General features: G+C 43.0%; 1 protein-coding gene across 2 annotated transcripts in view; it reads left to right on the top strand.

Annotated features, from left to right (window-relative positions):
• Window positions 1–23813, top strand: part of PAPPA2 (pappalysin 2) — a 301087-nt gene extending 277274 nt beyond the window's left edge. For both annotated transcript variants that reach the window (XM_043485179.1, XM_043485180.1), the window contains 2 exons: window positions 18225–18323; window positions 20575–23813. In XM_043485179.1, the coding sequence (XP_043341114.1) occupies window positions 18225–18323; window positions 20575–20649 (174 nt within the window). In that variant the 3' untranslated portion in view covers window positions 20650–23813. The remainder of the gene's footprint in view (window positions 1–18224; window positions 18324–20574) is intronic.
• Window positions 23814–24651: the final 838 nt, after the last annotated feature.

The raw sequence follows: 24651 nt of genomic DNA, 5'->3' as shown, positions 1-24651 counted from the left end.
CAGTGGCATATCACAGAAAATATTATTCATCTGCTCTGTGAAGCTGATCTTGGAGAACATGAAGGAATGTGGAATGATTGGGGGTTAAAGAGCTCAGTTAGGGCTAGATCACTCAAGTTTTTGTGTGCTGAGCTAATGAGTTTGGATTTTATCCTGGAGCCAGTGTCGACCCACTGAAGGTTTATAAATAGAATATGAATTAATTGGGATAGGCTGTGGTCCCCAATGAACCTAGAAATCTCAAGTGACTAAATGTGACAAACGATTTGTTTCTTACTCCCATGAAGTCTGGTATAACACTCTGGAGCGTGCATTTATTTCTTCCATCTCACACCTCTGTCTTCTCAAAATGTGGTCTCCATGTTTTCTTCTAAAAGGGCAGAGAAGAAATATAGAGAGAGGTCAATAACTCTTGAGTCCCTTGGGTGAAAAGTAGTGCATCACGTCTGCTTGCCTTCCCATTAGCCAGAACATGGTCTCAGGGCCTCAGCTGAGTTCAGGGAAACACACGGATATTAGGTGAGCATTAAACATCTCAGCCACAGAGAAAAGATGATAAGATTTCTATTTAAGGAAGAAAATCATGGTGGCAAATTTAAACCACAGAAGTCAGAACCTTATCCTCTCTCATCTAAAATAAGGTAACAGCCACCTCACTGAAATGGGGAAGCAGAAAGAGAAGAGTGAAAAGAGATTGCATATAAAATTTTTCTTCAGTATAAGGGGTGATGGATTATGAGAGAGAGATCGAAGATGAAATAACTGAATGGGAAGGAGGGGAGGTATATGATACTATGAGCTTGCCTCTCACATTAGTAATATCTCAGTTTGATCTGAAATAAGTTCAGCCAATAGTTTATCAACACATGGTGCTTAAACATCTACTTTGGGGAACAAAGTAAAGAGCTGGTTCCTGTCTACGCGGCTAGTGGTGGTGGTTTAGTTGCTAAGTTGTGTCTGACACTTGCGACCCTATGGACTGTAGCCTACCAGGCTCCTCTGTCCAAGGGATTCTCCAGGCAAGAATACTGGAGTGGGTTATCATTTCCTTCTCCAGGGGATCTTCCCGACCCAGGAATAAAACCCGGGTCTTCTGCATTGCAGGCAGATTCTTTAATGATTTAATGATATAGCTAGAGGTATGTACTATTTGTATTGGTTACTATTTTGAATGTTCAGTTGGATAAATTAGACCAACTTCTAGAGGACAGAAATCATGTTTTAGTCTTCTGTGTTTATATCCATCCCCTACAATGTAGGATAATATAGAACATTCCATAAATAGTCAATATTGTTGTTGTTGTTTAGTCATTAAGTCAAGTACGGCTCTTTGCAACCCCCAAGGACGGTAGTCTGCCAGGCTTCTCTGTTCATGGGATTTCCCAGGCAAGAATACTTTAGTGGTTTGCCATTTCCTTATCCAAAGGATCTTACTGACCAGAGATCAAACACATGTCACCTGCTTTGGATAAATAGTCAATATATATTCACTTTTGTCTAAGTAATACTCATTTTATTACCTTTTTGGGGGGCTGCTCCTGGCATAGAATACTTGGTAAATTCCTTATGCATTGAAAATGGAATATTGGAGTTCAAAAGTAGAATGAGTCCTTTATTTTTTAATTAGAGAAACCAAGTAGTAAATTGAATATGCATTATCCAGATGTGAAAGATTCTGAACAAAAGGAGATGAAATCAACTCCCCACTGTCCTCTCCCTTGTGTGCTAGTTGGGAAATTTAAAATGCCTAATTTTCACCTCTATTGCTCATTCCCTAAGTGACCTTGAGGCATGGCCCTTTGTCTCATTTTCCCCATCAGTGGAATATGGATAATCATATTAATCTGCCTCACCAGGCGATGTGAGGACTAATTAAAAATGAGATTAGATTCAATTGAAGTCTTTCTAATGTGGGAAATATTAAACTTGGTGGTGCATGTCTGCAATGCTGTTAGGTCTCTGGGAATGGTCTCTGGCCTTGGAACCACTTAAGACCCTGAGGACACTAGAGCTGAGTTGGAGTGGCTACAGGTTGCCCAACTTATTGGCTTTGCTCACCTGTCCTGGTTTCATGCCCTGCATGCCCAGGCCATGGGTCAAACCCATTCAAACCTGCCTCGTTACTGCATAGCAGAAACCAACGGTCTTTTTAACTTCTTTAGGTTCCCTCTGAGAGCTGCTCCCTGCCTGTTTGTCCTCTTCTTACCTCTTTTTCATGCTCCCTTTTTTCAGACAAAATCTCTAGGAATTCTTCAGGTTGACAAATAAGTAAAGAAAAAAAAAAAAGCTAAAGTAATAAATTCACTAAATAAATCTTGAGTGTTAGTCTGTTCAGTCTGCTGTTTACAATATGCATTGGCTAGGTGGCTTAAACAATTGACACTTATTTCTCACAGTTCTGGAGGCCAGGAAGTCCCAAATCAAGGTGCTGGCTGATCCAATTTCCTAGCGAGGGCTCTCCTCCTGGTATGCAGATGGTCACCTTCTCACTGTGTTTTCAGCTGGCAGAGAGAGATAGAAAGTTCTGGTGTCTCTTCTAGTAAGGGTAATAATTCCATTATGAGAACCCTCTGCGCTATGTGCTAAGTCTCTTCAGTTGTATCCAACTCTGTGACCCTATGGGCTATAGCCCATCAGGTTCCTCTGTACATGGGATTCTCCAGGCCAGAATATTGGAGTGGGTAGCCATTCCTTTCTCCAGGGGATCTTCCTGGCCCGGGGATTGAACCTGAGTCTCCTTCACTGCTGGCAGATTCTTTACCATCTGAGCCACCAGGGAAGCTATCCAACAGAACCTAAGAGAGATGACTTGTATTTCAGATAGCTTTGCTTAATTTGCCTGCCTTAAGGCTGTGTTGCAGTGATAAAGAATCCACCTTCCAATGCAGGAGACACAGGAGATGCGGGTTTGATCCCTGGGTCAGGAAGATCCCCTGGAGAAAGAAATGGCAACCCACCCAGTATTCTTGCCTGGAGAATCCCTTGGACAGAGGCGCCTGGTGAGCTACAGTCCATGGGGTCTCAAAGAGTGGGACATGACGAGCAACTGAGCACAGAACGAAAGCTGTGTTATGTATGTAGAATCATTCTGTCCTTGTAGTTGGGCAAGTTTAATGGTAAGATCCCTGGTATTACTGGTCATAGTTATAAGAGAAGAATAACCAGGCTTTCTGGTAGCCACTTCTGGGAGAACTACTTTCCACCTTCACCGATAGGGAAGCATGGATACCCAGAGTATGCAGGTTCACTGCACACGGGAAACAGTAAAATAACTCCTGGTTCCATGGTATAATTAATAACATTATTGGATGTTTATTGAATGCCAGGTGCATTCTATGAGGAATTACTACCATTAGTATCCTTCTTGTTTTCGTGATGAGGAAACTAGGGAGCTAAGAGTTCAATTACATTTCCAAATCCCCACAGCTAGAGCAATGTGAGGCTGTAAATGAACCCAGGCAGCCCATTCCAGAGTCCCTGCCCTGTTCTTAAACTGGTAGGAAGATTAAGAACAAATAAACAAATAGAGAACACACAAACTAGTAACACAGGATTTGTAGGGAACTTGGGTGAGAAATGAACATGGGGTGCTGGTCACCTGTTAGGACCTCTCCCTGGGCTTTGCAGGCTTGCCCCCAGAAGAGGAGGAGGCCTGCTTAGCAAGGATCAGAGACCAACGAAGTGAGCCTGGAGAACATGTTGTGAAACAGATGCAGCTGATCAGCGGATGAGTGAATAAGATACACAGACAAGCGCCCCGTAGATAAAGGGAATGTAAACAAGACACTTGCACAGAGAATAGGTTCCATATGGGTGAAAGTGAGACTGGATGGATGGACCAATTAACGGAGAACAGAACAGCCGGGCTGACAACCCAGGATGGCGTGACAGGTTGAGGATGGGAACCACAGTAATCAGCCACACAAACTGAGCTCCTTGCAGACACAGGAACTAAAAATTAGATCGGGGCTAAAAGAAATGACTATTGGCAAGAAAGTATTCCAGAATAAACATGCCACCTCCCTCCTGCCATTCCTCAACTCAGCTGGACCTGAATATTACTAGGGGTGATAAAATAGTCATGACCAAGTTGTGGGGAAAGCCTAGCAGAAATTGGGCAGGAGAGACCCTCTGGGCCTTTGTTTGAACGGACAAAGAAGATGTGTAGAGCTTCTCACTGTGAGGAGAGAAGTTTGTGAGTACAGAGTTTGCTGATAGATCAGGTTCTATTTCGACTTAATCCTTAGATTTAGTGAGGAGTCTTCCTAGCTGTTTTCTCAAGGAGCTAATTTTTTGAGAAAAGCTTATCATGATTTGAGTAAAATGTCACAGACAGACCTTCATCTCTGTTGGCCTTCTAACCAAATGTGACCATTTGCCAAGTCCTGACAATTTTCCTTCATAAGACCCCTCCCTTCTTTTTTCCTATTGCATATTATGACCAGACAATTCTGTTCTTCTCAGTTCCTATCTGCTTGAGATCAACTTCTACCTACTGTGGAGCCCTCCAGTTCTCTCCTAAACATTCCCCGCACTGTCCCCAGATCCAGCGTTTGAAGGACAACTTTTAGCATGTTCTTCTTCTACACACACACACACACACACACACACACACAAACTCCCAGATTTCATTTCTCCCTACTTTTTTCGGGGATAAGGACGAGATTCCTCTAGATGGAGATTTTGACCTAGTTCCAAACTTAGGCCATTAATAATCCAGGCAGAAAACCACAGATATATCTTTTCTTTTTCCATTTGAAATCTTGGCGTATATTTGCCCTCCTGCTGGGATTTTTCTCCCCGTTTCTCTGCCCAAATCTTCCATCCTCAAAGATTAAGTCTAATCCCATTTATTCCATTAAGCCTTTCTGAAATGCCCCAGCCCCTTTCCTATTCTAAACTTCTATAGGTCTTATTGTTGCCATTAATTCCTTTGGCAATTAATCCTCCATTGGCCTGTGATTTTTTTACCCTATTGTCTCAGACTCTGCCTTATTCAATGCTGATGCCTCCAAAGCTTCTTTAAGGCAGATACTTAGTCATGCCTTGTACGTAGGAGACACACTAAGTATCTATCAAATAGACATTCCAGAATTCTATCAAATAGCTCCATGCCTGGCTCATCGTATGTTCTGAAGATGATAACACTTCTCAGCAACCTCTGTGACACTGACTTTCCATCCAGAAAGTGGCTACTTCACTCCCATAATTATGGTAGAGATTGAACCAGGTGTGCGGTTCTGAGAACTGAAGTGAGGGGTATCATTATTTTATGGTGAATGATGTTGGAGGCAGAGAAAGCCTCTCAAGATGTTTATAGCACAGACCTAGGTGTCAGATGGTAACTCTGCATCTTTTCTAGAGACAGATTTCTTAAAACCTCTGATCCCTGGTTTTTCTCATATATAAAATGAGTTGTTGTGAGGGTTCAATAAAATCATGAATAAAACCTTATAGCACAGTTCCTGATACACAGAAAATGTCATATATAAAATAAAAATAGTATCTTGTTTCTATATGTTGATTTCTGGTTTGTAAAAATATTTTTACCTTTAGAGTCACTGTTTATGCCTGGAGCTTCCAGAGAAATTGAATATGTATGTGTGTATTTGTGTGTATAAAATGTAGTATATATATTTAAATGTATTTGTTTTTTAATTTGAGAGTAATTGCTTTACAACATTGTGTTGGTTTCTGCCATACGTCAACATGAATCAGTCATAGGTATACATATGTCCCCTCCCTCTTGAAACCCCCTCTCACCTCCCACACCATCCCAACACTCTAAGTTCTCACAGAGCACCAGGTTTGAGCTCCCTTGTCATATAGCAAATTCCAACTGGCTATCTGTTTTATATATGGTAATGTATATGTTTCCATGCTACTCTCTCAATTCCCCCCACCCTCACCTTCCCTCCCTGTGTCCATAAATCTCTGTGTCTGCATCTTCATTGCTGCCCTGAAAATAGGTTCATCAGTACCATTTTTCTAGATTTCATATATATGTGTCAGTGTATGATATTTATTTTTCTTTCTGACTTACTTCACTCTGTATAATAGGCTCTAGGTTTATCCACCTCATTAGAACTGAGTCAAATGTATTCCTTTTTATTGCTGAGTAATATTCCATTGTATATATGTACCACAGCTTCCTTATCCATTCGTCTGGCGATGGACATCTAGGTTGCTTCCATGTCCTAGCTATTGTAAATAGTGCTACAGTGAACATTGGGGTACATGTGTCTTTAATTATGGTTTTCTCAGGCTTGTAACACATATTTTAAGGTTATATATCTGTCTTATAAACATCATATATTAGCGATTATTATATACACATTTATCTTATATATGAATAATATATGTCATTTATGCATTATATTTTTGTGCATATATGTGCATATCAGTCACTCAATCGTGTCCAACTCTTTGTGACCCCATGGACTGTAGCCCATCCGGCTCCTCTGTCCCTGGGATTTCCCGAATACTGGAGTGGGTTGTCTTTTCCTACTCCAGGGGGGATCTTCCCAACCCGGGGATTGAACCCTTGTCTCCTGCATTGGCAGGTGGATTCTTTACCACTGAACCATCTGGGAAGCCCTGTGCATATATATGTGTGTATATATATATACACACACACACATATTACATATATATGAAAGAAGGAGCAAAAGAGAGAGAAAACAAGTGCTATGGGTTATATCCCATGAAGACTTCTGAAAATTCAAAGCAATGTAGGTTTAGCTTTATTGCAAAGCCAAACATCCTTGGGAAGAGCTGGTTATGGTACCAGAATGGCAAAAGCCTTTGTCAATGACTTAAATTTCCTTCAACAGCTCTTCCCACCCTAGGAGTTTCTGCTTTCTCCTTGAACTTTCTCTCAGTATGCTTGATTACTGAGGAAGAGATGAGAGAGAGAGAGAGAGAGAGGGAGAGAAAGGTAGAGGGAGGGAGGAGGAAAGGAAAGAGAGAATGAGAAGGGGGAAAAAAAGACGCTCAGCAAACAACAGGAGGGCCAAGAAAAATATTTAATCCAAACAATGAATATTGTCATTTCCTCCCACAGTCTGCATTCCCAGTCATCTTCCACGGGCAGGCTTGGGGAGCCAAGAAATGCCGAGCTGCCTGGCATGAGAGTGCGTGTGGCCGGGGCGCCTGGGGGCGAGCACGCGTGTCGGGGGCTGCGGTAGAACATTCCCGTCGTCGGCTCGGGCTGCTTCAACCTCCCATGAACTGCAGGCTGGCTGAAAAACCAGCAGACAGGGACAGGGAGAGGTGAAGGCTGGAAGTCAGAGCAGGAACCCCACCAGCAGCCCCGGGCCTTCTTCCAGGTTTCACGTGTTCTGTCCCTGTCTCTGGCGCCAGGTCCTCCACCTCTGACTTCTGCCCGTTTCCTCCAGCTTTCACCTCCTTGTCCTCCCAGAGGTTGAACAGAGCCTATGGGGCTCCATGTCTTGAGCATGTGGGCTGGGGTACTGGCACCGCAGATGGCAGATGCCCAGGGAGGAAGCAGGGATGAAGGACCACCTACAGAGGTGCCTGGAAGCCAGGCGGAAGGTCCCACCTGCGGGGCAAGGTGCCTGCAGCAGCCTGGTGGTGTGCTCCGAGCTTTCTTCTTCTGAGTCTTTCAGTTTGGTCTTGTGAGAGAATCTGTTGATGATGAACCTCTCCCTGGAAGGTCATGCCAAGCTCATATTTCAAGTGATGTTTTAAAGAATCCTTGATAGTGAGAACAGATATCTGGGGAGGGCAGAGAACAAGAGAGAGGAAAATACCTTATCTTGGAGGAAAGTCCAGAGGAGTAGAAAGCAAACACTATTCTGCCTTCTGAGCTTATAAAGTCAATTCTCATAGGTCTCATCCACTGGATATTCAGGAAGTACCTACTGTGGTATGTTAGGCCTTGTGCTAATGCAGGGACGTCATTGCTGGTGGAAGGAAATAGGAGTAAAAATGGGGACAAACTGGAAGTGTCCCTATCCCCATGGCCCTTGTAAACTTCAAACTTCTTGTGTTCAACATTTCTACCTCTGGCCTTGAACCACAGTAGGTTGGCTCCAGTTAGCTGGATCCGAGGCAGGAAATTCCCCTGAACAAACAATTGTTAACTTATTCCTCTTTTAAAGAAGAAAGCCAAATGCCCTGTAGCAATGCTATCAGGAGAGCTTGTAAGCCACCTATAAGGTCCCTCCTACTGTGAAAACAAGACAGGCAAAATCATGAGAATTAATGGGTCCACCAGCCTCGTGATGGAGACATGGATGCGGTCTGAAGGTGTGTTGTCATCATCTCCCACTTAAAACCTCAGCACAGCCAACAGGTCACTCGAAGGACTGCTGCTGGGTCGCCTGACAGTGTCATAAGAAGTACTACTGTGTGATTCAATTTGGAGATGAGACAGGTGATGCTGCTATGAAATCCTAATTTACCATTGAAGGACTGGGAACCACTAGCATCAAAACTGGGCGAGCTCATTGTGCAGGATCAACTGCTCTGGAGGAAAGGAAAGCATGAGAGAGAGTGAGACCAAATGGGGAGGAGAGGAAAGGTTTGGGGGCCTTGTATTTAGGACATGGAGTTGGGGTTTAGGGCCAAGGGCAGGCAGTGACCTTGTGAGTGACTATGGGGATTTGAGAAAGGAGTTAAGGATTTGAGAGAGGTGTCTGATGGCTCAACAGGTAAAGAATCTGCCTGCAGTGCAGGAGACACAAGAGACACAGGTTCAGTCCCTGGGTTGGGAAGATCCCCTGGAGAAGGAAATGGCAACCCACTCCAATATTCTTGCCTGGAGAATCCCATGGACAGAGGATCCTGGTGGGCTACAGTCCAAAAGGGGGCCAAGAGTTGAACATGACTAAGCAACTACACATACACACACATTGGGAGTGGAGTACTGGTTCTGTCATGGCCTCATACAGTTTTGGTAAAAGGCAGAGGAAGGTAAAGGCCCAAGGCATAGAGCATCTTACCATCCGTGAGGCCTCCCTGGGCACTTGAGGGCTAGGACACGGTCCCACCAGCAGCAGTGGTTCGATTTGGTAAACATTTCTCAACAGAGGGACAGATCACAAATTTGCAGGAGGATTTTGCCGTTTTATTAAGCTCCATGAGAGAGAGTGACAAGGACTCTGGGGACATATCCTCTTTTCCTCTCTCCTATGAGAAGCTGAACTCTTACTTGGAGTCCATGATTTTCTGGCACAGGGAAGTGCGGCCTCTACCTGAACACCCTGCTGCCCCTGGTTCCCCGTCAGGACCTTAGCATCCCCCGCCCCCCGGGTGTGGGTGAGAAGCTCCAGGGCCATGCTGGGCCAAGAGAAGGGCCACGTGGGGAAGCAGGTGGTGGATGTTTGTAAATGAAGTGGGGAGTCTGAGCTGCTGGGTCTTTTTTTTTTTGCAGCTAAATGGAAGGAACTGCTAGGAGGTTATTTTTGGCTGAAAAGTAAGTCACAGAGTCTTCTCACCTTCCTGTTTTCCTCCAGTGCCCGTCAGGGAAGAGGTGTCTGTGATGGTTTGGGGTTTTTCAGAGGCTAAGACACCCAAGTCACCACTATGGTTTTGAGGGGAGCCCTGGTTTTCAGAAGCCAGGAAGACTTTTCCCAGTCTGTTTTAATAAGTCCCAGACCCATTTCCCTTGTCATCTGACTCTCCTCCATGACTCAGATAGGTACATTTATGGTTGAGGGTGGTGGGAGCAGAGATGAGAGCGTCCACAGCTTTGATCCTAAAGTGTTGGTGGCAGAATCTTGGTGTCTCTTTGACCGGAGTCTCTATGGAGGGAGCTCAGACACCAACCCACACCCTGGTAAAAGCAATGGTACATTCCTGGCACCTTTATAAAACTGGGATTGATTGAGTACTTACTGTGGGCCAGGTACTGGGCTAAGCGTTTCATCTCCATTCACTCATTTTTTCTTGACAGCGACTCTGTAAATAGGTGTTATTCCTATTTACAAAGGAGAATATTGCAGCTTAAAATGCAGTAACTCGCTCAGGCTCTAACAGTTGCTGAGGAGCAGAGCTGGGACGTGGGTGTAGGTTTATCTCACAGTATACTTCATGTTCTGAATAACCATACTGTACAGCCTTGGGCAAGATTTACTGGGCAGGAGCTTTGAAGCTCTGCTCTTACCTCACTGCAGATAAACGTGTTATAACTGAAAGAAGTAATCTGACCTTATTTTGTTTGCTTTTCTTTTCCTGTCTCATTGTATCCTGTTTCTCACAGAAGGGATTCATTTTTGCACTACTTGGTTATTCCTGTTCTAAGACTGTATTTGGTTTTGGTGTCAGATAGAGGTGACCTGGTAGTAATCAGGCTTCTCTTTCTGACCTTGTCAAGGTCCCCCTTTGTTTTCTTTTGAGGGTCTAGTGACCTCATATGGACCACAATAGACCACAGGAGTAGACCTGAGTACTGACCTCTGAGGGCCACCAAATGGGACTGTTCCCCTCTGCTCATACAATAGAATGCATATCTTTATTGCCTTCCTCTCAATTATGTCTTGCTTATCTGTTGTTTAAAGAGTAGACTGTTGGCCTTCAAAAAGGTACTCTTCATAGTTTCAGTTGTTAGCTGGCAACCTAGGAGGTCTTTAATATCTTAGTGATTTGTGACTTGGCCACTCCTTGGATTAAATACTGGAGATTTCAGGTCAGGGAGGTAGACACGGGAAAATCCCTTAGTTCCGGATGAGTTAAGCTACCTGTGCAGCATTGCTGTATATATGTTGTTCCATGGGCTTCCCAGGTGGTGCTAGAGGTAAAGAACCCAATACATGCATGCATAGCATGCATACAAAATACTGACAGAGCCACTTGAAAGATCCCCATTTTACAAAGGTCCAAGACCTGGGTCCCTGTTCCTGATCAGCTGTTAAAACTCAACCACTTGATTACAGATAGTATTTGCAAACATTCCGAGGGCAGTCACAGTTTCACTGCCTTCTTTCTGCTCTAGATTTTGGCCCCTGGCAATTTCAATTCTTCCCTTATTATCCCACCTATAGAACTAAGATGATGTTGATAAATCTGTTCAATATTTCTAGATTGTTTATAGAGGGAGAATTTTCAGATGGTGTATCCTACTGTCTCTTCCCACTCAGAAATAAGTGTGTATCAATACTGTGCACCTTGTAGGAGAGGACTAATGAAAAGGAGAATCAGCTCATAAAGTATGCTAAGAAAACGTGGTTAGCCACCATCATGGTTATTTATTTGTTGGGAACCTGCAGTGCATCAGGCGCTGAGCTAGCACCTGGCACTACAGAAGTGATTGGACTCTGAGCCCTTGACGGTACATGCTGAATGTTAAGTCCTATAAAGCATATATGGATAAAATATGCCATAGTACATAGGCATGGAGAGTTCTCTGGGTCTAGGACACCAGATGAGATTTTCCAGAGGACATTGTATCTAAGAAATTCTTCCTGCACAATCCATCTCAGGATATCTGTCAATTTGAATTTTACATTTTCCAAGAAGATTGCTGCAAACCCACAAATGTGAGATCACTGGCACCCTCCCACCCCAAGGGGTGAACATGGGAGGAGTGGAATGATTTCATTCCCTCTTTTCCTCAGATGACTGCAGTAAGCAGAAAATGCCTGACTTTATCATCCTTCTTCTTGTTGTTCAGTTGCTAAGCCATGTCCAACTCTTTGTGACCCTATGGACTGCAGCATGCCAGGCATCCCTATCCTTCACTTTTCCTAGAGTTTGCTCAAACTCATGTCCATTGAGTTAGTGATGCTATCCAACCATCTCATCCTCTGTTGCCCACTTTTCCTCCTGCCCTCAATCTTTTCCAGTATCAGAGTCTTTTCCAATGAGTCAGCTCTTCACCCAGGTGGCCAAAGTATTGGAGCTTCAGCTTCAGCATCAGTCCTTCCAATAAATATTCAGGGTTGATTTCCTTTAGGATTGACTGGTTTGATATCCTTGTTGTCCAAGGGACTCTCAAGAGTCTTCTCTAGGACTACAATTCAAAAACATCATTTCTTCAGTGTTCAGTCTTCTTTATGGTCCAACTCTCATATCTCATGACTAATGGAAAAGCCATATCTTTGACTATACAGACCTTTGTCACCAAAGTGATGTCTCTGCTTTTTAATATACACTATCTAGGTTTGTGATAGCTTTCCTTCCAAGAAGCAAGCATCTTTGAATTTTGTGGCTGCAGTTACTGTCTGCAATGATTTTAGAGCCCTAGAAAATAATATCTATCACTGTTTCCATTTTTTCCCTATTTTCCATGAAGTTATGGGCCAGATGTCATGGTCTTATTTTTTTAATATTGAGTTTTAAGCCAACTTTTTCACTCCCCTCTTTCACCCTCATTAAGAGGCTCTTTAGTTCCTCTTTCTCCATTAGAGTGGTATCATCTGCATATCTGAGGTTGTTGATATTGCTTCTAGCAGTTTTTATTCCAGCTTGTGATTCATCTGGCATTTCACTTGATGTCCTCTGCACATAGACAGAGTATATATGCATATATACAGCCTTGATGTACTCCTTTCCCAATTTTGAACCAGTCCATTGTTCCATGTCCAATTCTAACTGTTGCTTTTTCACCTGCATACAAGTTTCTCAGGAGACAGGTAAGGTGGTCTGATATTCCCATCTCTTGAAGAGTTTTCCACAGGCCATTGTGATCCACACAGTCAAAGGCTTTAGCATAGTCAATGAAGCAGAAGTAGATGTTTTTCTGGAATTCCCTTGCTTTTTCTATGATCCAATGGATGTTGGCAATTTGATCTCTGGTTCCTCTGCCTTTTCTAAATCCAGCTTGTATATCTGGAAATTCTTGGTTCACATACTGCTGAAACACAGCTTGAAGCTGCTGGGTGGGTAACCCACAAACTGGAGAATAATAATACCAAAGAAGTTCTCACACTGTTGTGAAGGTTCTAGGCCCCATATCAGACTTCCCAACCTGAGGATCTGGCAAAAGACTGGGAATCCCCAGGGAATCTGATTTTGAAGAACAGCGAGATTTGATTACAATTCTAGGGTCCAGAAATCAATGTTTCCGGGTGGCAGGTATCTGCTGATGAGATGAGAGCTCAGCACTGCTTCCTCCTGGCAGAATCAGCTCTAGGGAAACATGGGCCAGTTGAGCCCCAAGATCAGAAGGAGCTATAGTACCGGGTTGCTTATTGGCACAAACCTTTAACCTGCAACTGAGAAAAACAGAAGTGAGATTGTGAGGGCCCAGGAGAATTGAGAGTATACGTATGACCCTTTCCTGGTTTCTGTATTAGATTGCTGAGTTCACTTCATTATCAATGTTACTACAGCTCAGCCCTTCTTGTAGAGGTGCCAAAGGAATTTAAGTTACTTTTTATTCCCCCAAAATGAAAAGGTTAATGAAATAATCAAATGGTGGTAGCATGGTTTAGTAGAAAGAATATCAAGAATCAAAGAAATTTGGGCTCCCTTCCCAGGATTGCCATATCTAGCCTTGCAAACAAGACATTTCACCTTATTAAACAGCCATTTCATCATCTGTAAAGTGAGAGTTTTGTACCAAATAGCCTTCAGGGATCTATCAGCCTTAGAATTTTATGTATCGGTGGTCTTTTTAAAGAAAAACAAAGTAGTGCTGTGGTCATTAAGAGTCCCTGAGGGGGCTCAAAGGTCTCTTGGATTTTGCCCCTGAGATTCTGAGAGGTCTTGCAGTGAAACCTAGGCAGCATGGACACATGGGCAGATCCAAGGGCTGAAAGAATGAGGCTGGAGATCACCATTCATTGGAGAATCAGAGAGCTTCCATCTGCTGCACGGGCTTCACTGGGTGTGGTACCACAGCTGCCTTGGAAAAAGGCTTCTTTTGGCCTGATGCAGCCTAATCAATATGGAGAAATGGGTGTGGGTCTGATTTGTCATTCACAAAACGAGAAAGTTTTGATGGGAAATGATGTAGGAGAAGGAAAATAGTGTTAGGCATGCAAAAATATGATTAGCATCTTGTCCTATTGTAAGACACCTCTTATGATACAAATACAAAGGCTTCTGTCCCAGCCTTTACCTTTGGGGATATAATCATTTTTGGCTAAGATCTCAATCTTTCGGTTAGCAGAGCAGAAGTTCTGAAGTCCAAAACTAACCATTCTAAAACATCAGTGAGGCCATGTGTTCCATTGCATGCTGTAGAGGAAAAGTGTCCTTAATCTAATTCACAGAATAGGGGTATTATCAGCCAATCAGTCAAAGTTTAAATTTATGGCACTCTTCCTGACACTGGGCTCTGTGAGAAGCCGTCTGGGACCACCTACCTCTCTCTTTTCACCCTCGCCTTTCACTTGCACAGTTTTCTCCGGTCCCTCTGAATCATCCAGCACTAAGCTTTTTTTCACAAGGGTTAGATGGAGTAGTGCCAGCCCCTGAAAGCTCGTACAATCCTTCCCCTGCTCTCATCCACCCCAAATCTGAATTAGGTACTTCTCTTCTGTCTGTATCTCTATGCTGGCTCAGCAGCAGCAGCAGCTGTGATCGCTAATGGGAGTCTTCTTGAGGACTGGAGCCCTGTTTTATTTCTCTCTGTATCCCCATAGCAATGCCTGGCACAAATGGGTGTGGAATAAATGTTGAGTGATTGAATGAACGACTATTCCATAGGCAACAGATAGAGCTACCATTCCCATACCTAACTCCCCAGAGCAATTTAAACAGAAAACATCACCAGGTAATATAACATAAAGAAGAAATTATCTTTACTCTTGAGAAGTCAAGTCACAGGGACAGGACAGACTGACAGCCTTTCCTTTCTGTATTGCATCACTGACGCATAGATATGGCCACTTCATTTGACTGGAACACAGCCAACAGCAACAAAAGCTTTCCTGTAGGTATCATCAAACTCATATATCAGAAGAAGAGCAACTTAGCCTCTCTCTCAGATTTAGGTATTTACTTTAGGTTGATTCTACAAAACTAGACACATGAGGATGTCTGTGTGTGTGTGGTGTTGTGTGTATGTTGAAGGAAGTTCATTTAGTAAAGAAGTAAATATCCCAATGCAAAGAGCTTCCGTGTGAGTAAAAATGAAAAATATTCAAGTTAATGTCTTTGTATTCTCTAATTTATCAAAAGACAGAGAAACTGGAATTTTATAAAGGTTTATTTTTCCTTCTGTGAAAATGGTTAAAATAAAAATTAAAAGTGGCTCTTAAAGAAATAAGCTTTAGGTATTTGAAAAATTCACTTGTGTGGAACACTGTGATGATACAGGAAAGTGAAGTGCATGTGTGAGTAATGAAGATTTCACCTACTGACGCGATGTGCAGAGAAACCGATCCTGTAGCCTCCCTTGAGGGAGCTTCCTGTGGGGAAGAGTGACGTCCCAAATCAGACAGCTTTCAGTTATTGTGATTTATGTCTCCCAGTCTACATCCAGTCTTCAGATACTTTAAAAACTTTGAATCAATTAGGCATTTTTCCCTTCCTATTTTTTCCATTGTAATTTTGGACTCAAGCTGTCAAGCTTCCCAGGCACATGTTGCCATAGGAGACTCTGTTTGTTTAGGGTGGAGTAGTTGTTTTTTGGCAGGTTAGGGGAGGAACAATTAATTCTAATAGGTATACAGTAAATTAAATACTTGGGTCTTTCCAACCTTTTCTTTGTATTTATGCTCCTTTTTTATAAATTCCCTTCTCATCCCAGATGACCTTTAAGAATATAAAAGAAGCAATTTTAAGAAATCATGTCCAGGCTATAGCCATTGTTGTCCAGTGGGATCTGCAGAACCTAGACCTAGACCATTTCTGCTCTTTTCAACACATCATCCCTAATGCTCTTGAGATGAGAGAGGCCATCCTTGGGGAAGAGATTGGAAAGAAAGACTCCAAAGGATCTCTTATTAATCTATTCAAATGTCTAAGTTGTTCTTATGAAAAGGAAGATCTTTTTCAGATCTCCCTTTAATCCTCCATATTGAAGCCCATGCCTTTATAATGTGGGAAAAGTATTTTGGGTGCTCTTTGGATTTTTATAGACAATTACATGAAAGAGAAAGAAGGAACAGATTAAGTTTTGCCAGTGAGTCAGTCAAGGTTGGAGGAAAAGTAACAGATGCAGTGTTAGATGAGGAAAATATACTCCAAACACACGAAAAAGAAAAAAAAATCTGGGGGAATCTCAGTGGGATAAACTTGGTCCTCCCAGGAGAACCCGGGGCATCTATAGGTGTTAAGGATGTGGCTAGTTGCATTTTGACTCCTCTTATTCGGCTGTAATTGTAGATTCAAGTGCTCATTGTATAGTTATTCCAAGTTCTCCAGAGCCAGAGCAATGGGCTCCAGCGTTGAAGACAAATGCTCATCTCAGAATCTTTGTCTTTTATCCCAGGGAGGCCCGTGTTGAGAACAGAATTCATTTTCACTTCCCACTCTCAGCTGACATTGCTGTGCAGCTGTCCGACAGCTGTTGAGTTCCCCCCACAAGTAGCAGCTTCTCAGGGGCTGGCAAACTGGTATACATCTGGAATGGTGTTCCAGTGACCTCTGGACCCCATAGAATAAGTCAAAACATTGAAGTAATCACTTGGATGAACTTGTTCTGATGTAACGCAATTGCTGAAAATTATTTAATGGCTTTTTTTTTAAGTTTAGTGATCTATCTCATCAAAACACAGTGAAATAAGGAACAGTCATTCTATTTGACCTTTAAGGAGGGTGAGGGAAGAGAAAGTGATTTGAACGTGGGAACTGAAAGGTGGCCTCAGGATTCAAGAGTCTACTGACCGTCTGTGGCCCCAAGAGTTTGATCACGAGATGTTTCCTGAGCTTCACAATTAGGCATCCACTCAGGATGGGGAGCAGCTGATGTGATTGAGTAGGTGGGCTGGGTTGGCTGGTGTGCCTTCCAGGATGCTGCGGGACACTGTTTCCTTCCAGGAGTGGTTCTAGAGAAAGGACGCATTGGGCTGCTGAGCAATTTTGTAACCGCGGGTTGCTGTTCTTATCATACATTCCCTTTGGGGGTGAAACACTCCATTAACTCTGGTTTGGCCTGGGCCCCTTTCCCATTTTGGTTTCTGTTAACTTGTAGCAGTAACAGGAGTAGATGGAAACCGTTTGGCTTACTCTGCTCTAACCCTGTGTCTAGCTGCTATGCATGAAGTAGCTGCACAAGTGGGATGACTTGTGTTCCAGCACTGGTATAGCAAACCCTAGGACCATTGCACTCTGGACAGACATCATTTGAGTCAATATAGCAACCCAGAACTGGGTCTCTAAGTACAAATACCAGAAGAAGAGCTGGAGGTTATGGTCCTTAATCTGTGTTGTTGTTCAGTCACTCAGTTGTGTCCAACTCTTTGTGACCCCATGGACTGGAGCACGCCAGGCTTCCCTGTCCATCACTCTCTCCCAGAGTTTGCTCAAGCTCATGTGCATGGAGTCAGTGATGCCATCCAACCATCTCATCCTCTGTCATCCCCTTCTCCTCCTGCATTCAGTCTTTCCCAGCATCAGGGTCTTTTCCAATGAGTCAGCTCTTTGCCTCAGGTGGTCAAATATTGGAGCTTCAGCATCAGTCCTTCCAATGACTATTCAGAGTCGATTTCCTTTAGGATTGACTGGCTTGATCTCCTTGCTGTCCAAGGGACTCAAGAGTCTTCTCCAGCACCACAGTTTGAAAGCATCAGTTCTTCAGTGCTCAGCCTTCTTTATGGTTCAACAAGCAGCAAAAAGTCAAGATACATGACTTTTAATCCCAAATTCTACTTGACCCTAGCTCTGTGACCTGGGGTGATTTTTGTCATCTCTATCTCCATTTCCTCACTGATGAAATGGAACTGTTAAAGCCAAATTTGCCTGATGCACAGCTTTTCTTGATGACCAACAGAGTTAACACATGTGAAAATGTTTTTTTTTAATTTTCTTGTATGTGAAACTATTCTGTAACCCACATGATATAAAGACCTACTATTACAAGAAGGTGAAAAACTTGATCAAAAAATTCAGTGAACCATTCTGGACCCTAGAATAGGCCAGGAACAGATGCTAGGTGTGAAATTTGTCAATTCCTTAGATCCAAGGGTCTTATCTTGAGACTTTTCAACTTCTTGAGTATGTTGGGTCCATTTTGACCCTGCCCTTTGGGTGTTCTCCCGTAATAATGTATCTTGAGTTCTGTAGATTATTTTGAGGTGGGGTGAGTGGGAGAAAAGGGCGAAGCAGAGTGAAGTTGTACTTAAGACACTGACCTGCCACCTCCTTACCAGCCTTTCCAAGCAGATGGTTGGTGTGACACCATCAACAACCGGGCCTACTGCCACTACGATGGGGGAGACTGCTGCTCTTCTACACTCTCCTCCAAGAAGGTAAGTGAGGGCACCTGGGTGTGGGAGGAGAGGGTAGTAGCCCCAGAAACAGGCAGGGACTTCAGCTAGCTCTGCTTCGTGGTGCATCATGGCTTTTCTTCAACAGTCCAGAAGACAGAATGATAACGAGCAAACATGGGAGCTTCTACAGTGACAGGATGAAGGACTGTAATTTTAGGATAAGTTGTTAGAAAACACTACTTCTCTCACTGTCAGTCCTGCAACTGATTCAGAAAAGCCGTGCTTCTGCTCCTCAGAGATTCACACCTGTTTATTATTGTCCAGGAAATGTCTCTATGAGCAGAGAATAATGGCTTCCACTCCTTGGGGAGGCAGGGTTACCCATGAAGTGGTATCTGTGCATCCTCAATCTATCAGTCATATCTGATTCTTTGCAACCCCATGGATGGTAGCCTGCCAGGCTCTTCTGTCCATGGGAGTTTTCAGGCAAGGACACTGGAGTGGGCTACCATTTCCTACTTCAGAGCAGAGCTTCCTACCTAGTGCTTTAAATGTCTCCAGTTATTATTAAATCTTCATAGCTAAATTAAAAATCCTATAAAGTGTGTAGCAAGCATATTGCAGGTATTTGTTGAGCAACCATCACAAGCTCCCTGGAACATTCCCCAGACTGTATCCTAAGCAGTAGTTCTTTTCTCCATTTATCCTGTTGCTCTGGGCTTTATAAAATTAGAAGATATGCTCAAGCTAAACATATAAAATAGAGTAGGCTGAAAACTTGGAATGATATGAATGAAAACCCAAGAACTCCAAAGATATTTGATGCTAGTTGGCTGATTTGATGAATCAGAAATATACAAGAGATAATGTTTTCTTCCTTGTATGCATCTCCATAATAAAGTCACACCTACATGATTAGCTGTACACAGACCTGAATACTCCTTCTAAGAGATAATATTTACTGATGACTCACTCTGTGCTAGGCATTGTTCTCACTGCTGACATGAATTAACTTATTTAGTGCAGAAAACTCAAGGGCTCATTGTGTCATTGTTGAGTTTGCTCTAAAATCCATTAAATCCCAAACTATGAGAAAGAGATCAAGAGCTTGGATTGCAGGTAAGAAATCATGCCAACTAGTTCTTGGTCTCACTTGAAGAAAGTAACTGGTCATGGGTCCCTTTTCTACCCAGGAAGGCATAACCACTTGAGAAGAAAGCAGTCAATTCTCTCCTTGTCTCCATCTCACATTCTGAAGTTCTAGGGTTTGCCTTGAATGGATTTCAGTGACTGTGGCCAGTATACACATGAGAGATAGAAAAATCATTTCACCCTTGTTGACTCTTAAATTAGTTAATTCATATGTGCAAATATGCTGGGGAATTTCATCAAACCCCACCACCCATTCTCTGCCTAGTCACCGACACTGTCTCTTCAGTGCACTTGGACTATTAAATGATACCCTGATCTATTTTTGTTTCATCCATGCCCAAAGAGCAGAATCTTTGTCACTTTTATATCATGTCTCCTAAACACCCACTTCTCTCTGAAGTTAATTATGGACACTCAAAATGTATGGTTATCTGTTGGTAGCAGTGCAAACAGGAAGAGAGAAAATGTTGCTGGGCTGTCTCTGGCCTGGAGGAGGGATAATCACATGGCAGGAAGGCAATCTAGCCACAAACAATCAGTAGAAAGATGCATTGTTTCACCAAACCTAAGTATATTCTGGGTTCAAGAAGGGCAAAACCTCAAGCTTATGAAAATAGCAGTGATGACCCTATGGCCCCAAGAACACCAAGGGAGTAGAAAACATAGAGCTAGGTTATAGAGTCTTGGTTTTCTAGGTAGTAGTGTCATGACCTTGAGTTAAGGCACCCTACCTCTCTTGACCTTCCCTCTAAGAAAAAAACACTAACATTCATCTTACCTACTTTACAGGGATTTTGTGAAAGCGTTAGTGGTAACATTAGAAGTAGTAGCAACAGGTGTTAGAGGTATGTAGAAATACGTTTTTCATATCCAACATCTTATTGAAACCATCCAAACACCCTCTGAGGTAGATGCTGTTGTCCTCCCACTTTATATGTAGAGAAAATGAAACAAGGTTTACCTTGCCTAAGGAGACATGGTGTGTAAGTGAAAGAACTGAGTGTTAATTTCAGTTCTGTGATACTGACCTGCTATCCCACACTTCCTCTGGGACCAAGTGAGAAAAGCGAAGGCTGGTTGAAAGTGTGAAGCTTGGTGCAAAAATGGGTGATTTCAACTTCTCTTTGCTTTCCCTTAGGTCATTCCATTTGCTGCTGACTGTGATCTGGATGAATGCACCTGCCGAGACCCCAAGGCTGAAGAAAACCAGTAACTGTAGGATCAAGCCCCTCCTTCCACTGCCCTGGAGGCAGTAAGAAAGAGGGGCCTCCACAAAAGGAAAGAAAAGATGAGTGAAAAACAAAGGGCATAAAGTGAAGGAAGAAGAACATGAAGGATCTTAAAGCAAGAGGACATTTATAGGTGCCAACTATTGTATCAAGTATCCCAAGTAAGGAAGAATCATAGGCAAAAGTTTCTTCAAAGAGGCAGTTGATTTAAAATGGAAAGAGAAATATGATAGATATACAAGAGCCCTCCTCCCCCATTTATATTCTATCCAATCCCACCCTCAACTCTTGCCCGGCTCCCTACTCTGCACCCTGCCAACTATTCAGCCCCACCCAACTTGTAAAACAATACCAAAACACTAGAAGAGCAGTTGCCAGGGACACTCTGTTGATACCCATTTTGAATGGATTGCCATCTTTCAGGGCTCATCTAATCGAAACTGGCTCTCTCCCTTTCTTTATGTAGTCTCCCTTAGTAATAATAAGGTTAGTTATTAATTCTTTATAAGTATTTAAACATAATGATATAAATATATTATATATATTATATTTTTTGCTGTCTACTAAGCTAAAAATTATCCATTGTTCCACACATGCTGCTGTGAAGTTCACATCCAAAATGAATGCTGAGGGTTTGAGGACTGCGTTCTTCTACCATCTTTCTATTCATAGGGATTAGCAGGTTGAGAGAGAACTGGGGAAGCAAAGAGAGAGATTGGATGGAGTTTTTGATGATCACATATCAGCTAATCATCTTTTTATGAGCTGAGAGCTGGGCCCAGTTTGAGGAGATGGGGGCTTGGAATGATAATACTAAGGGGCATGGAAATGTGGGTGGGGGTATCCATCCATGAGGGGTCCAGGAAAACTAGACTATGATTCTTGAGTTTCCATCCAAAAAGTACTTCTCTTCTCTTCTCAGAACTCGTCACTGCAGTTGGTGAGACCCAGGGTTTTCTGCACTTCCACAGGTGCCTGTTCCAAAGGTGGCTTTTGGCCAGTCAACAAGTCTGTATGCAGGTTCACTTTCCTGTCACCAGGATTACAGGAACCCATGCTTTTCACATACTTGGTCTGTGGTCTCCCTTCTTCTAAGTCCCTGAGCCTAGCCATCATTCACAGCCATGTGGCCACATGACTAACTGGGGGAGAAAATGTCAAGGAAATGACATGAGGGAAAGGTGAGAGTAGATGGAAGAATAGGCAGGGATGAAGGAGCTGACAGAGGCCATTCACAGGGTAGACACTGGGGTCAATCAGAGCCCAGGACTGGAGGACAAAATCAGTCAAGGAGACTCAATTTTGTTTCAGGTCTCCACAGCACACCACAGGGGATCCTCTGAACAATGCAGAATGGGAGATAAAATCTATTCAAGTGCTTTGTGTCAAATCTGTGTCCCAGAGAGCTCCCTTTGAGTGAGTTCTGAAAATACATGGAGCAAGGGTGACACTCTGTGGGGAGAGAGAAGAATTTCAACTATTTAGAGTCCATTTTGTCATTGTGATCCTTTCTTGCTCAATAGATGGACAGTGTGTGAAGTGACCATGTTAACCTGCCTCTGTCTACAGCCTGGGCTGACTCTTTCTGCATGTGGTCTATTGCAGCTGTTTTTCTGGGGGTAATGATTGATGGAGTAGGCCTTGGAGAAAGAGAGTAAGGAGCTAGTTTCTTTTTCAACACCCCAGCTTATCATCTCAGGAAAGGAAGAACAGGCAAAAGTTCAAGGGCAGTCTTGGTCTCTCTGGATCACCTGCTGTTTGCCTCCAACCAGTTTTCTACTCTTCCCATCAACACTGAAGCCTTGGCTATGCAAATAGAAAAAAGGAATTATTATCTTCCCTCCATCTTGAGCCAGACTTCATGTAGGAAAGAACAACATTCTGGAATGGAATAAAAAGAAGGGGATATACACAGATTTATCTATGGGGATCTAAAAGGAAGGTGGCAGAATCATGGGGGAAGGTAAAGAGCCAGAGACTGCTGTCCAAAATCCTGTCCTCTGTATTCCCAGCCATAACAGAAACAATAGTCTAGATACCTACTCTTCCTTATCTGGCTTCACATTTAGTGCTCTCAAGAAGAGAATATTTATTTCTGGGATTCTGATAGGCTTCCATATGGAAAAGGAGAGTAGACAAGTTTCAATTCTTCATTTTAAAACAGTTGTAAAATCATTATCCAAATTTCCTGAAACATGTCAAACTCCGTACAGGGGAATCCTGCCATGTCTGAGGCTGAGGTAGCAGGAGAGTTATCCTGGGCATTGCTCAGCTCAAGAAGGTTACAGCCCCCATTACTACCCACCCCCACCATGGGAATGTGGAACCTGTGGTTCATGATGGTGTGAGTCTGGCCTCAGTCTCCCCACAGGAGTAACCATGAGAACATTTCTCTTTTGTACTTCATTTAAAAAAAAAATTTAGTCTCTGTTGGCAACACCTGCTCTCCATCACTGCCCTAGGAATGTGAGAGGAGGGATTTGGGGGTGTGTGGAAAGCCTTTTTGACTACAGCCTGAGTCAGCCCTGGCCATTCGGAAACAGCAAGTTCTTCCAGCCTTTTCCCCTGGAGCCTAGTGTTTTGAGCTCCTCCAGTCACAATAAAGTTGAAGGTCTGAGATGCCACAGTCACAGATCCCCAGTGGATGTCAGCTCACACTCAATCCACATGGTGGTCTGCATTCTGCTGCTCCTCCCCACTCATGGGGTCACAGAGAGCCTCTCCCAGAGGCACTTCCCTCCATTTCCCTGTTCCAAAATCACTTCTCTGCTTCTTCTTTTTCCTAGTGACTAGGAGCTCTGGGGTCCAGGTTTCCCAGGGCTGGATGATTCTGGCAATTAGTATGACAGCCTCCAACCAGATAGATGAGAGGACAGAGTGAGAACTGTCAGCTGGCAAACCTGTATATGAAAGTAAAGAGCTATTCTTGATTCTCTCCTCTTCTTCCCTCCATTACAAGGCATTGGGTTTGGCACGTCCTCTCCTCTGTGAGATCACTATTGAGTGCATTGATTAGCACTCCAAAGGGATGGTTTGATTGGGAACACAGTGAAAGGAGCTGATCTACTGTATTGTAACGTAAAACAGCTACAGTCAGTTATTTTGTAAGATTATAAGATGTTCATTAAAAAAAAATCAGCACACAAAATAGGATGTGTCTTATTCTTTGTTTAAATCATTTCATCACTTCCAAATTGTTTTTCATTTACTCATACCAGGTCCGGACATCCATCATTGATCAGTTGATTGATGAGTTCTTTCAGTCACTTAAAAACTATTTATTAAGTAAATGGTATGCGTAAGGAAGATAAACACGAATGTTTACAAGAAGAGATGACATATACAAAAGCAGAGTACACAGTAGTCATGTTAAGTGCCTCATGAGTTGTAGGAATAAAATGCAAGAATCATTTACAGTTCAGGGGAAGTAGCATCACTCCTGGATGCCAAAGGGAGGAAGTATTTGAAAGATGGTCCATGAGGGATACACATGAGCTTGACAGGCAGAAATGGAACGGGGACGAGAAGAGTCCAGGCAAAGTGAAGAACAAGGATAACACTATGGAGGTAGGAAAAGAAAAGGCTGGGAGACAGTGAACATCTCTGGGGCATCTAACTTAGCTAGAAGGCAGAATTCAGCTCACATGTGCCCCACATGTGGCAAGCGCAAGCTTATTTAATCCTCACAGACAGATCTACAACTTCCATTGTTTCATTTCACAGATGTGGACATCAAGGGTCGTGTAAAGAAAATTGTTTATGGTCATATGCCAAGAGTCAAGCTTGGTTCTGTGAGACACCAGGACATAAAAAAGAAAAGAAAAAGTGATGGTTCATAGGATGGGAAAGGGTAGAAGTGGAGAGAAATGTCAAAGACGATGTCTCTGCATTCTCTTTTTACCCATAAGGATTATTCTCACTGGCAGAAAAGGGAAGCTAGGAGGAGGAAGCTTTTGAAGAAAGAGAATATATTTGCTTTTTTATAA

This window comes from Cervus canadensis, chromosome 13, assembly GCF_019320065.1.
Source record: "Cervus canadensis isolate Bull #8, Minnesota chromosome 13, ASM1932006v1, whole genome shotgun sequence".
Taxonomy (NCBI): Eukaryota; Metazoa; Chordata; class Mammalia; order Artiodactyla; family Cervidae; genus Cervus; species Cervus canadensis.
Note: the sequence above shows the minus strand (reverse complement) of the source record. Positions and strands in the feature narration are given on the sequence as shown.